Consider the following 14628-nt stretch of genomic DNA (forward strand, 5'->3'; position numbering starts at 1 on the left):
TATTAGTCAGTTATTACTTTTATTATCATCATTACACAGTGAGAATTCACAGGGAAGCAAGTTATAGCTCAGAAAAGAAGAATGGTTTCTTCTAGGTAGGCTTAAAAACGAAGAGTGGAAAATATCGGATAACGTTTTATTAAGCATTTACTATTTTTCATCTTTTAATCATTTTGTTATTGTACATTTACTTTCACTTTAAAGCATTTATCCACAATGCCTTTTTTATTATAATTTTATACTGTTATTAGTGTTGTTGGAGCCTTTATGTTCCCTGTATTCTAGACACACTGGATTTTCTACACAAGAAAAAAACTGTTTTAAGCTGCAAAAATGACTGACAGGAAAACTTTGAAATAAAAAAAAAATCTCTTGTGGTAAAATAGCCAATATGAAGTCAAATTTGTATAATTAGGCCCTGCTGTGACTGTCATTAGGATTTATTAAAATATGCAGTATGTTATATGTACAAAACAATGCTGACTTGAGAACCACAGGTTCACCCTGTATAAAAGCGCTCCCTTGTGGATAAAGAACTGTAGAACAGCCAATACACACCTGCTACATATTGCATTTTCTGTGATACGCTCTACACTCAGCTGGCTCTCTATTACGAACACCATACTAATATTTGGGCCTCCCAACAGCTACAGTTCACCGGCACCAATTCCACAAGATGTTGTAACCAAACTTTGAGGTGACATCTGGCATCACTTTTACTGTAGATTTGTCAGCTGCACATTGATGCTGCCAGTCTTCCATTCTACCACATCCCAAAGGTGTTTGGTTGGATTCAGGTCTGGTGACTGGGGAGGTCACTGAGCTACACTGAACTCACTGTCATGTTTAGGAAACCAGTTTAAATTTTACTTGGTGAAATCATCATGTTAAAAGTAGCCATCAAACATTGGTAAATTGTGGCCATGGTCAGAAACAATCAGAAATAATCAGATAGGCTGAGGCACTCAAACAATGATTCCACACCATTATTCCACCACTAGCAGCAGCCTGGACTGTTGAATAAAGCAGGTTGGGTCCATGGATTCATGCTGTTTACACAAATTTCTGACCCAACCATCTGTGCGCATCAGCAGAAATCCAGATTCATCAGACCTGGCTACGTGTTTCCAGTCTTCAACTGTTCAGTTTTGGTGAATCTGTGCCCACTGCAGCCTCAAAGTTCGGTTCTTGGCTGACAGGAGTGGCCCATCCGCCCCCATGGTTTGACGTGTTGTACATTGGGAGATGCTTTTCTGCTCGCCACAGTTACTCTCAGCACAATATTTAGGTGTACAGACCGAAGAAAACAAGTAAAATTAAACGTGTCAGGTTTATTCACTCGTTTGTAAATGTTCAAGCATTTACAGTTTGTATTTTAGGTTGAATGAATGTTCCACAACAACACCACTTAAAGAGAAAAGGCACTTGCAATTATATATTTCAAAATAGGGAATCTGTATGTTTCATAAAAGTTGACTAATGACAAGTTTAATGACAATTTCATTGTTTTGTTTTTTCAATTATTTAGAATAATTTAAAATGGTCTCAAAATGTATCTGACACATGTAAAAGGGCAAAAATAACAACAATTGTTTTTTGGTATCATATTCTATTGCTATCATTTGGGGGGTATGTTCTTATGCAGTTATTTCTCCCATTTTTACCAGCAACTGACTTTTGAACATAATTTCACCTTAGAGGTGAAAACACACAAACACAAATAAGGGTGTAGTGACTACTAAAGTACTAATTATAAAACAAACTAAAAGAACAACTGTATTGTTTTGTGACAATGGTTCAAAAAACCAAGTAGAGTCAGAGAGTAATACTGATCACCAGTGTACTGTCAACATCAAATACTAAAACTGGATGCAGCTGGAGTTTAAATGTCCTACACCAAAACTGTGTCATAGGTCTCACTTTTCTGGATCCATGTGTAGCCTTGCTGACTGACAACTAAATCCCACCAGAACCGTAGAGGGCTGACTGCCCTCTGTCCTTTAAAGAAAGACAAAATCTGCAAATAGCCGTTGGATTTGAGGACTGTTTTCAATAAACAGTAAAATTTTCGGGCTGACTCCTTTTTTTAAAAGGCAAACTTGATTCTGTTACAGCACAACTCCAACTCTGAAGGATAAACATCCATCACTATTCCTGGAAATTATTTTAAAAATACATCCAGCACAGGAGTGCACGCTTATTAAATAGACATACCAGATAAACTTCATGATTATCCAACAGTACTTTTTTGCCTGAAGAAGTTATTTCACAGTGCCTGTGTTCTCAACACAGCAGAATATCTGCCATCATGGAGGTTTAACAGACAATTACCAGAGTATAAACAATAGTAACCTTATGAGCTGAAACAGACCGTTCCTGACTGAGATGCTGTAGTGATGGTGATGTTATTCATTGATGTTGGAGGTAAAGTGAGTTTGATTTCTTTTTAAAATGAGTTACTCTGTAAACCACCTTATTTTAGCTCCAGTTTACACTCCAAAGCACACTGGATGATTTATCCAAGCAGCAAGGAGACAAACAGGGAGAACAGTACAGAAATCAACCCCTTTGTCCTAGTGTCATCAATACTGTTGAGATGTCAAAGTTGAGCATTTAAAAACTCAATCAACTGTTTTCATCCACCTCAAACGTGGCCTCCAGGAGAGGCATTAGGCATGAGGTCACAAAGCCCTCTTTTTATGAACAGGGTTGTTCTACCTAATGTAGTGGACTGAGCTGTGGGGTCACCTCAGCTGGCTGGTTCGGGGGTGGGCTGCTCCTTGCGCCGCATCAACCGTTCTCGGCCCTGCTGCAGTGTGTATTCACTAGGCCCCAGCTGGATGATCTTACCACTGCCCAGACACTCATCCCCTTTGTAGAGCACCGCAAACTGGGGAGGAAATGACATGACAGGGGAAAACTTAGATGCACCTTAATGTAGAGTAATAAACTGTATGTATGAGCAATTACACTGTATTCTGTGACACAGGAGTGTTAGCTGTTACCTGTCCAGGTGTCAAAGCTCTGCTTGGCTGTTGGAGTGAGATCCATACAGAGCCGTCCATGTTCAGAGTCACTGTGCAGGGAACTGGAGAGCATAAAAATGTATTATTTTTTGGTTCAGTAAATAATAATAATAATAATAATAATAATAATAATAATAATAATAATAATCCTTTATCTAAATAAAAGTGCTAATGAAGAATCCATTATAAGTAAATGTACTATATTGAAAACTAGTTATATAATTGGTTGAGGTGGAGCTAATTTTTGACTGTTTTATATAGAAGTTTGAATCATGAAACATATTCACATTTAAAATTTAAAGTTGTCACTATTCATTTTCTGCCAATAAACTAATGGTTTTTAACTCACCGAGCGGCATCTGGTGGATGAAGCGGAAGTGACACTCCATCATCTGGGTCCTAGCTAGTTCAGGAGGCGGGTCCACTGCCAGCCAGTGGAAACGGTCTGTCCTCATCGTGTCACGGAAAAGAGCTGGGTGATTGGTCGTCGGAGCCTGAGGTTTCAACAACACAACACACACTGGAATGGACAAATGTGATATGAAGGAAAAAAATGACAAAAATGTATCTTCTGTCTGAAAAAAATAATTTAATTAATTAAAGAAATCTGAAAAATGGCAGTGAGGAGGATCATGTCTCACATGTAAATCAGAACATAATGTGTAGTCTAAAAAGGAGACTACAACTGAAGGTATGGATGACACTTCCTCTTTAACAACAGACAAATTTTCTCACCACAAACACATCTCCTGTGGTAATGTCTTTGTCCACCACAAACCAGGCGTCTTTCTGTCCGCCTATCCTCGCCCTCTGGCCCAGCGTCATAGTGAACCAGCCTGCAAGTACACAGACAAGCAGAAAAACATCAAGGGAAAGGACAAGATGTTAACTATGACTTGTCTAAAGTTTAACACAAATTTAGAGAATACACATTAGGGTACATTAGACAGTAAAGTAAAACCTTTGTGTGTTCCCATTACTGTCCCATCCTCAATAGAGACAAAGTTCCCTGGTTTTGGCTCGAGATACTGAAAACAGAGAGAAAACATATGTATCCTTACATTTGTTTAAACATAATGGCTTCTAATAAATGAAAACAAACAGAGACTGAAAGGTCCGTTCCAAAACAAAAGCCTGACTGAAAAAAGGAAACAATGCCAAATTGTAATGTGGAACAAGTGTATGACTTCAAATTTCCTCACCTCCAAAATGAAATTTTCAAAGTTTCTCTCTCCAATGAAGCAAATGCCCATGCTCTGAAAAAATATGAACACATTCAGATGAGTCACAAGTTGCAATTACTGTGTTTCAAATTTAAAGTTTACTGAGGTAAAAACATATCCCATTTGTGTTATAAACATGAATAAAGTTTATTTTTTGACATAATTTGTTGCCGGTGTACCTCTTTCTTCTTCAGAACATGGTGAAACCCTGCCTCAGCTGCAATCTTTTTGACAAACTCCTTGGTGAGTCCAGCGAGCGGGAATAAGGTCTGTCTCAAGGCGTCCTGAGAGATCTGACTGAGGAAGAAGGTTTGGTCTTTGAGGAGATCTGCTCCTTTGTACAACCTCACCGCTGACAGAGGGAAGACAGAAAACACATTGTCAAGACAGGCAGAGGGTCTGACTTCACAGCCTGTTTCACTGCCAAGATTCAACTGGTGTGACAAGAGTCAAACACCTACGATTTCTGATCTCAAATCGATCTCTGAAGAGCGTGGTAGGCGGAGCTGTGTGTGTCTGTTGGAAAACATCTTCATCTTCCTGTGACGTCCTGGCGTAGTGGCCTGTTGCCATGGCATCAGCACCTAAAACAACAGCAGCACACCCTGTCTCATTTAATAAGACTTATTCAATGCTCATATTTCAAACTACAACCCACTGTTTTGCAGTTAAAAGAAAAACAAGGCAAACAAATGTTCAATGTGCAAATCAGTGTATGATCATTATGACGACAACATACCCAGAGTGCTGATGGCGTACTTGTGGAAATGGTTGAATTTGATGTGTTTGTTGCATAGTATATCTGGGTTTGGTGTTCTGCCCTTCTCATACTCCTTCAACAGGTTACTGCAAATGGAATAAGACAGATGTAACATGTACAAAAATAACAAGTATTATTATCTAAAAGAGGTGGCTCTTTACTTTAGTAAGATACCTGAAAACTTCATGCCAGTACTCTTTGACATAAGACACTTGATGGAAGGGAATGTCCAGGGTCTGACACACTCTGTAGGCGTCCTCACAGTCCCTCTCTGTAGTACACACCCCTCTCTCATCCAGAGAGTCCCAGTTCTTCATAAAAACCCCTGTTACACTAAAACCTTCAAATGAAACACAAGACAGTGAAATGTCTGACCATGCTAACATATTTGAGAAGAACATGATTGTATATATATATATATATATATATATATATATATATATATATATATATATATTCTGGCTTTATCGAACCCAATAGCATTAACAGGTCACTACAGGTGTGTTTCTGTGTGCACTTGTAAGTTTTTCTCACCTCTCCTCTTCAGTAACAACGCAGCAACAGAGCTGTCCACACCGCCAGACATGGCGCACACGACGTGTCTCACGAGACCCATTTTTTGAAAAATTAAAATCCCTTTAAAAATAGTATTTTTTGACGTATGGAACTGAGTAAATTTAGCTAACTGCAATCACACTCACAGGAATCGCCATGTTTGCGGTCCGTTTCATTTAACGTCCGTCTAGAAATACAACTCAGACCGGAACCATTACGCTGATGGGAGCCGCAAATGTTGTAACACTGTAAACACCACGGAGTAGTCACTTTTTTAGAATAGAAGAAAATTCCAAACAAATTATAAGGTCAGTGGAAAATAAGTCTAACATACTAAACATATGTTTTTGTTTGGTTTAACCACCATTTTTGAAATAAAACGTAGATTTGTAGTGTAAGGTTAATCAGCTTTTCTTAATAAATTTGGTGGACTGCCCAGGAATGCGTGCTGCTCACATGTCTACTGTCAAATAAAAGCCGAAAAATATAGCCTGCTCATTACATACTTAAACTCTTTACTACATTATTCCTATTTTGTACATGAGATTATGAGAGTTGGGGTAATGTTCAGGGCAGATGTGAAATCCTTTCGAAAATAATTAATTGCTGCAATTGAACAAATCACAGTATTTATTATTGTTATGATATAGCCCATTCCTATAAAATGCATATCTTTTATTTACCTATAATGGTGGCCACACAACGTTACAATGTATTTCTGGTAAGTGTGTGTTTCTGACACAGATGGGTGAGCCGTCTGAAGATGCTGTCACCCTGGATCTGCTGAGAGAAGCCAGGGAGACGGTGAGGAACAGCCCCCTGGGTGTCATCAACACTCCCATGATCCCCTGGTGCCAGACCACCCTGCCTCTCAACATCAGCTGCAACATCCACATCAAACTGGAAAACATGCAGAGAACTGGTTGGAGGAAACCACTTCAATTCAATTATGAGAATCTTACATAGAAATGTCTTGCAGTTCTGAATTGATGTGGTGACGTGTCCATGTTTTTTTGATTTTGATGACAGGGTCCTTTAAGATCAGAGGAGTGGCCAATCAGTTTGCCAGAAGATCGAAGGATGGTCATTTTGTCACCATGTCTGCAGGGAACTACGGGAAGTCTTTTGCATATGCCTCAAAACACTACGGGTCAAAGGGCAAGGTGGTGATGCCAGAAACTGCACCAATATCCAGATCCATTCTCATACAGGTTATGACACTTAAGGCACTTTAAATACCAAATATCAGATATATTGAGATGTGTTTGTTCTCAGTCATGAAAGGGACAGTTATTCTCATTCTCAGAGTTTTGGGGTGGAGGTGGAGCGAGTTCCCACCTCTAGTCTGATGCATGTGGTGAACCGTTGCGTTCAGGAGGACAACATGACATTTCTGCATTCATATGATGACCTGGATTTAATAGCAGGACATGCCAGGTAGACCCATTACACAGAATTCCATCTACAATACAATCATAATTTGTTAGATAAAAGAAATTGCATTTTCAGGGGTGAATACACCTTTCTACCACATTTAAACATGGTAGAAATGTTGAACCTGTGTGTATGTGTCCAGTCTTGGCATGGAGGTGCTGGAAGTGAATCCTGAGCCTGATGTGGTGGTGGTGTGTTGTGGTGGAGGGGGGCTGCTGGCAGGTGTAGCTGCTGCCATCAAACTGTCAGGCTGTGATAAGACCAGGATCTACGGTGTGGAACCAGAAGGAGGTAAAAACTCACCTACAGCTGTTAAAAGGATCACAATCACAGACTTTGGATCTGTTGTGAGTTTGTGTCTCTGTTTAAACTCAGCCTGCACCATGTACAAAAGCTTCATTGAGAAGAAACCAGTGGGCATGGACACCAAAAGCATTGCCTCGGGACTTGCACCACCTTTTGCAGGTACTATGCCAAACATTTGTGAGCAAATTTGATTACTATAAGTGACTTGTTCATGAGACCTTGCTTCTTTTCCCTGGATCATGTTTGTCCAACATTCAAGGGATATAATTCACCCCAAATTAACTTAAAGTTTCTACTAAGTTTTATACCAAAGTTGTACTCTGAATCCCAGGCAGGCTGCCCTACAAGCTGTGCCAGCGATACGTGGAGGCGATAGTCCTGGTGAGCGATGAGGAGATCAAGGCAGCAGTGTCCGCTCTCTACAGATCTGGACTCGTGGTGGAGCCGTCAGGCTGCGCTGCCTTCGCTGCCATTGTTAACAACAAGATACCTGAGCTGGAGGGGAAGAACATTGTGTGCATCCTCAGTGGAGGAAACATCGGAAAAGACGAGCTCGCAAATTTCCCCGACTGTCAGAATTAGTCACATATAGGCCCAGATGTATATTTGTTGTGATGGAAGTGGAGATGGATTATGATCGAATAACATTAGTTTATGAAACCTTTTTCATAAAATGTCAACTCTCCTGATAAGCATTTAAGTCTAAACTACATCAACATACATTTCATTTCAATGGAAATGTTGCTTTCTCTGGTGAGTGGAACTGCAGTCTCTTTTAATAAACGCCTCAATCTCATTTTATTTTGAGTGTGCAAATGTTGTTATGCTCTCAGAAAAGCTGAGAATACATTTTTGGATGTTAAGAGTTCATTAAACTTGGTCATTCAAGGTGATTTAGAAGAACAAAGCTGCATCCAAATGTTTTAGACAACCAGTGCATTTATTATTCTTTTCATCGTCTGACAGGGTTTAACTGAAATTTGGCTTGACTGTGGATCTTTCATGTCAGTGCTGTGAATGTAAAAGTATTTTTTATTTAATTCTCTAGAGACCTTGCTGATATTTGGCCTAGAGCACTTTTCTTTCATTATTCAGCACTGCTGGCATGAGACCAGCTTTACATCACTGTCCCCCTCTGTAAAAAAATCTCACAATGTACCTTCAGCTTTCAGAAACAAAAATAACTGGAGGGTTTCAGAAGAGTGACAAGCATGAAATATTGCTGTGGGGACTAAGCATGATGCTAAATAATGTACTCTGACTTCCCTAACCACCTCCCAAACTTTTCCTCGTACCTTACTGTCTAACCAACATATAGACTATAACAGGAATAAAGACAGGTTCGTGTAAAGACTCATGAAAAATAAGATATATTTACCTCAGCTGGGAGACTGAGAATTTTTCCATAGCTGGCGCACAGATGAGAGTTTGCACTGAGTGCCAGGAGGACAACAGTTGGAGGCTTGGCACTTTACAATACAGTGTGATAACATTATTAAGAAAAAACACATCTTAACATCATATATATAGGAAAAATACAATAAGTGTTCTATAAGAAAAGTTATGTTGTGGTGTTGGAGCTACAAGACATCCTTGGTGGCCATTCTGCATACAACTGCATCCAGTAGAGTTCCACACTTCTCCTCCTGGGGAGTGACTTTATACAGCTGAAACACAGATAAAATTCTTATTTTTTTTAAGTAGAAAACCTATTTTCAATGCATGTATTAGTCCATATTGTATGGAATGAGTCACATTGATCAAACAATTGATAGGGAACCTTTTTGATCTTTGCGGAGTCTGACATCGAGGAAATATCTTCCACTGAAACCTGTTGTCCATCCACCTTGGCTACGATGTCCGTCAGAAGCTGCGACTCGTCTTTGTTGTGAACCACAACCACCATTACAGAGTCATCGCCATCTGAGATCCCAAACCTTTTGAAGGCCTCTGAGATCTGTACAATATTATGGAGGACATACAAAATATACAGTTGTGGTTGTCAGGTGGTTGCATCACTGAACAGGCCCACCAGGCACAGACTCCACACCAGAGCCCCTGTTTGAAATGTCTGCACATATCTTGATTACACAACTACAAAGAGACACAAAGTGACAACAAAAAGATGCAAAATCACACAAATTGACACAGAAACGACTACAAAGCAGGACACATTTTTTCTTGTGATTCACCAGGTATTATAATAAATGTTTAGGTTGTGCTACTTACGTTATTAGTAGGTGACAGGTTGAAGATAATCTCAGAGTAGAGATTTCTTGTCTTCATTTTTTCAATTTTCTGTAAGTGAACTGCTTTATTTGCAGCTACCAGCACTTGGAATGGATCCACCAGCTGTAAATGAAAGAGGCAATCTGATGGTGAATGAAGCATGAGCACACAGGGACAGTGAACGTATTCTTTTATTCAGAGAGAAACTAGTGTTAGCTCATAAACATATGTGAAAATAATCATATGATACATAAGTGCTTTATAAATCGTTGCTAAAGCTAATTACAAAATACTTTACCATCGTGGGGTTGATCAAGGCACCATTTATTTTACCCTCCATGGCACTTTTTCTCAACTCCGCTGCATTTTTGACCTCTTTGAAAAGTAGTAGCGTCACTCTGTGTTCGGGAAAAAGCTCTAGCTCCTGCGTTAGATGCATGATGAAAATGAGTGGCAAAATATGACAAAATTACAGTTAATAAACAGTTACCACCGAGCTTCACGTGAGAGCTGCACACAGTGGGAACCATAACACGGTGACACCGCTCGAAAGGACGTTTCCTAATTGGGGGGAAAAAAGAAACAAAAGAAGGAAACTTAATTTTAAAGCATTCCCTTTCAAAAGTTGTGATATGTATAATATTGGTAATTACTGTTTTATATAAATACCGAGCTAAACTGTTTAGCGCAACCTCGGAACTCATAGATATACGAGAGTTTTCATGTCGAGCGTGATTCCGAGGCGGACCGCCAGCTGTCAAAAATCAAAACTCTTCCGTTTATAAATACAGGACATACTTTAACCAGTTTCTCTCAGAATTAAGGCTGTGTAGTGATTTTAATTAGTAAATCTAGTCGTTATGCGGTTTACACAACATTATAACAGCTAGCTTTGGACTGCATTTACTTTTACATCAGATTTCGTCATCAAACATGGAGAAATTTGAAGGCTACATCTTCACTGCTCTCTGCAGCACCAACTTTTTAGTATCCTGCCTTTTGTTCTCCAGGATCACTCGGGAGCAGAGGGAGCCGTACATGGACGAGATTTTCCATGTCCCACAAGCCCAGAAATACTGCCATGGAAAATTCAACGAGGTAAAGGGGGCTTTCTGAAGCGAGTCCGTCATTGTTTAGCGGATTAAGGTTAGCTAACACAATGCGAGATGAGCTTTTGCCATCTCGCATTGTGTGGCAGCTTGCAGACCCTTTAATCTCCATGTCAGACATATAGAATGACATTAGTGGGAGTAATGTGTCTCAAAGGACTGTGGTTTCCATGCAGGCTAGCTTCACCAAGCACAATGCTTTAGGGAAGTGGAGCTTAAATTGCGTTTTTTCATATTTAAAGCTCTTTGCCAACTAATCTCGGAAAACTTGCATACTGCTATCCATATTTCAGAACATATAGTAGATGTCTGTTGTTTCATAGAATTGAACTGTCAACGTCTTTACATGACACATAAACTTATCTTCATGTGTAAAATTTAACTTTAACTTTAACTTGATGTTGGTCCTGATTCCCTGCAGTGGGACCCAATGATCACCACCCTCCCGGGCCTTTACCTCATCTCCGTGGGAGTCATCAAGCCCATAGTGTGGCTCGCTGACCTCACAGGCGAGGTGGTGTGCTCCACGGCCATGCTGCGCTTCGTCAACCTGCTCTTCAACTGCGGCAACCTTTACCTGCTCTATCTGCTCATCTGCAAGCTGCACCTCAGGGAGAAGGTAAAGACCAGAGGACAATTATTATGCGTGAATAATCTTGTTTGTCAGTTTCTTGTTTTCTGATTTCACGTTTCTTCTTCTCCAGACACGAACAACCTCACGCAGAGTCCTGTCAGCGCTGTCTCTATCCACCTTCCCCGTGCTCTATTTCTTCAACTTCCTCTACTACACCGACGCCGGGTCTACTTTCTTCATCCTCTTCACCTACCTCATGACGCTCTATGGCTGCCACAAGGCCTCAGCGATCCTTGGCATCTGCTCCGTGCTCTTCCGCCAGACCAATATTATCTGGGTGGCTTTCTGCGCAGGCACGCTGGTGGCTGCCAAAATGGACGAAGCCTGGAGAGTGGAGCATACGAAAAAGAGGGATGAGAAGTCCCCTCCATCCCAAGTTCCTCTGTCGTTCAGCGGAGCTAAGAAAATAATACTTTTCACGATAGAGTTCCTCACCTCACCCAGTCACATGAAGGCGGTGCTGCTGGTGGCCTGGCCGTACGCGATGGTCGGTGTTGGTTTCCTGGCGTTCGTGGTGCTGAATGATGGGATCGTGGTGGGTGACAGGATGAGCCACGAGGCTTGTCTCAACTTTCCCCAGCTCTTCTACTTCTTCTCCTTCACCTTCTTCTTCTCTGCCCCCGTCTCACTTTGTTACCACCGCGTCCTCCGCTTCCTGCAGGCTCTGAAGAAACAGCCTCTGTTCTTTCTCTTCGTCACCGGCATCTCCTTGCTCCTGGTGTGGAAGTTCACTGCCGTCCACAAGTACCTCCTGGCGGATAACCGTCACTTTCCCTTCTACGTGTGGAACAAGATTTTCCAGAGGCATGAGCTGGTGAGGTTCCTCCTCATCCCAGCGTACATTTATGCCGGGTGGAATTTTCTGGACTCCTTCAAGTCACGCTCACTCTTTTGGAGTCTGGCCTTCTTGGCGTGCCTCCTGGCCGCCACAGTCCCTCAGAAGCTGCTGGAATTCAGGTACTTCATCATTCCCTACCTGATGTACCGCCTGCACATGCCTCTCCCCTCTCTCCCCAGACTCATCATGGAGTTTCTCCTCTACACAGTGGTCAACGCCTCCACGATTTACATCTTCATCACTAAGACTTTCCACTGGCCGAACAGCACAGCCACACAGAGGTTCATGTGGTAAATATAAGAAATGCTGGTCTCAGACATCAGAAGTTACTGGACTCAAACATTGTCAAAGGATTTTCCTAATGTGTCTTTACAGAGAACTACAGCACATGCGACGTCTCAAAAGTCAAATCAAAGCCTCTGTTACATGTCAGTAACAGACAGCTCATATTTTCAATTCACTTCAGTACAGTGTAACCCACTGGTGTTTGGTATAATGTACAGGGATTTCTACAGCTGGTTTTAACAGTGAAAAACAATAACACTGAGTCAGATGTTGAGGTTTTTGGGGTTATGATGTGTTTGGTTTTCATTGACAAAAAACTACAAACCCCACAGAGTGCTGCCAGTTTACAGTGAATCTGTGAATCACTTCACAATTGCATTTAAATGAAAAGGGTGTTTTGTAAAAACAATTAAAGTTTTTGCATTAGACAACACAGTGGTGGTATCATTATTGTAAAACCATTGGTTCAGGTCTGAATTTACTGTACAGAAAGTTGTTTCTACTGTACCTAAACACTTTGTGAAATGTTGATCCTTCTCCAGGGCTGGAAAAATACAAATTGTGACTTTTTTTTTTGCAGGTTTCTGGGTGGGTGTTGCTTGGTGTGATTTTCTTATGGCATTTTTGTAAATGTAAATACTGTGTGCAGCTCTGTGAATCAATCTTTGAAGAATTAACATGTTGACATGAAATATGTAAATACGATTCAAGAGACCAAAAATGACATAGCCATATTCAGTCTATATATTATTGTAGATTTAAGATTTTTTTGTAATGACCTGAGATTTTTGTTTTTTGCCAGTGAAGAACACACGTGAGTACTTTATAATTATTGGACTAAATTAGACATAAACACGTTTTCCATTTTTATCTTGATTTGTACTTTACCAAGCCATAAGGATCCACCAGAGGTGATTCAGAAATGTGCTCAATTACATGTTTGTGTCATGAAGTTACATGTTTTATGCTTCATGGTTCAATAGGAGTAGATAATGTCATTGTGACTTCTGAATGTTTCCCCTGAGGAAATTCAGTCAAATCTTAATGTGACATTCTCAAATTTATTCATTGTAATTTATCATTTCAGATTTTATTTCATCAGTGTTCTTCACCTGTATCTGAGTCATGTTACTGTGTGTTTTTGCTCATTTGTCTGTAGCTTATCTTCCACACTTCCTGTCCATTCAGCTGCTCCTCTGTTGATACAATCTTATGTAAATCTTTGAATAAAACAACTCATACAACATCAAGTCTTAGTTTATTTACATACTATGCACATATACAGCACGTACCACAAAGTCCGTTATCTATACCACTTATTTTTAAGAGTCCACTAGAGCCTTAAAAATTGCTTTTTCAATCTTTTATTCAACAAAAATTTCAATATATGTAATGTTCCTCTGTGGAAAAAGAAAGTAAATGGTTGCCCTCAGGAGCTGGTGTTGCCTTCTCTAACAGAACTAACTTCTTGTAGGCGTTTCACATAATTCAACCAGTCTCTGACATCGACTTGCTGAAATTTCGGACCACTCTTCTGTACAAAATTCCTTTAGTTGCAAGATGTGTGAGGTTTCTTTCAAACTATTGGCCATTTCAATCAATCAAACTCTCCACAACATTTCAATGGGACTGAAATCTATTTTTGGACCAGGCCATTCCATTAACAATCCAGTTCTCCATTTTGAGTTGTTCCCTGGTGGATTTGCTAATGTGTTTCCAATCATTGTCCTGTTTAAAGGTCAACACCCAGTTCAACTTCAGCTTTCAGACAGATTACCTCACATTATCTTCAAGCACTCTTTGATATGAATCAGAAGTCATGCTTGAATCAATGACTGTGCGATTCCTAGTCCCTGAGGCAGTGAAACCAAACCCTAACACTTCCACCACCATGTAAAGCTGTCTTTGGTCTGTGCCAAACCTGTCTACTGTTACTGTGGCCAAACAACTTTGTCTTCGAATCATCTGTCCAGAGCACATTATTCTGAAAGGTCTGGTCTTTGCCTAAATGTTCATTGGCAAACTGTACTCTTGTTCTAATGCTCTTTTTGGACAGCAAAGGCTTTTCCTGGCGCTCCTCCCACGCAGGTCAAATTTGCACAATGTCTTACTGATTGTAGATGTATGCACTTAGACACTAACAGTTGCAAGAGTTACCTGAAGATCCTGTGATGTATTTTCAGGTTCTTTGAGACTTCTGTGTGTGTGCATCAAAGAGTCTATTCTTGG

The 14628-nt window shown here is 40.3% G+C and overlaps 4 protein-coding genes across 4 annotated transcripts; 2 read left to right on the forward strand and 2 right to left on the reverse strand.

Annotated features, from left to right (window-relative positions):
* Positions 1–1311: 1311 nt before the first annotated feature.
* Positions 1312–5745, reverse strand: trmu (tRNA 5-methylaminomethyl-2-thiouridylate methyltransferase). Its single transcript, XM_018700524.2, has 11 exons — positions 5544–5745; positions 5184–5349; positions 4989–5095; positions 4711–4833; positions 4429–4601; positions 4229–4282; positions 3988–4054; positions 3762–3862; positions 3376–3520; positions 3006–3088; positions 1312–2890 (listed from the first exon to the last, which is right to left on the reverse strand). The coding sequence occupies exons 1-11, from the start codon at positions 5623–5625 to the stop codon at positions 2750–2752; spliced, it is 1242 nt and encodes a 413-aa protein (XP_018556040.1). The 5' UTR covers positions 5626–5745; the 3' UTR covers positions 1312–2749.
* A 31-nt stretch (positions 5746–5776) lies between these two features.
* On the forward strand, positions 5777–8100 carry srr (serine racemase). Its single transcript, XM_018700525.2, has 7 exons — positions 5777–5872; positions 6309–6486; positions 6594–6775; positions 6871–7001; positions 7141–7289; positions 7374–7463; positions 7636–8100. The coding sequence occupies exons 2-7, from the start codon at positions 6309–6311 to the stop codon at positions 7884–7886; spliced, it is 981 nt and encodes a 326-aa protein (XP_018556041.1). The 5' UTR covers positions 5777–5872; the 3' UTR covers positions 7887–8100.
* Positions 8101–8225: 125 nt separating this feature from the next.
* tprkb (Tp53rk binding protein) lies at positions 8226–10074 on the reverse strand. The gene is made up of 4 exons (XM_018700526.2): positions 9832–10074; positions 9534–9656; positions 9085–9261; positions 8226–8971 (listed from the first exon to the last, which is right to left on the reverse strand). Exons 1-4 carry the CDS (start codon positions 9970–9972, stop codon positions 8885–8887), a joined length of 528 nt encoding a protein of 175 aa, XP_018556042.1. The 5' UTR covers positions 9973–10074; the 3' UTR covers positions 8226–8884.
* Positions 10075–10090: 16 nt separating this feature from the next.
* On the forward strand, positions 10091–13645 carry alg10 (ALG10 alpha-1,2-mannosyltransferase). The gene is made up of 3 exons (XM_018700523.2): positions 10091–10631; positions 11064–11261; positions 11347–13645. Exons 1-3 carry the CDS (start codon positions 10467–10469, stop codon positions 12406–12408), a joined length of 1425 nt encoding a protein of 474 aa, XP_018556039.1. The 5' UTR covers positions 10091–10466; the 3' UTR covers positions 12409–13645.
* Positions 13646–14628: the final 983 nt, after the last annotated feature.

The sequence above is a fragment of the Lates calcarifer genome, linkage group LG18 (assembly GCF_001640805.2).
Source record: "Lates calcarifer isolate ASB-BC8 linkage group LG18, TLL_Latcal_v3, whole genome shotgun sequence".
Lineage (NCBI taxonomy): Eukaryota > Metazoa > Chordata > Actinopteri > Centropomidae > Lates > Lates calcarifer.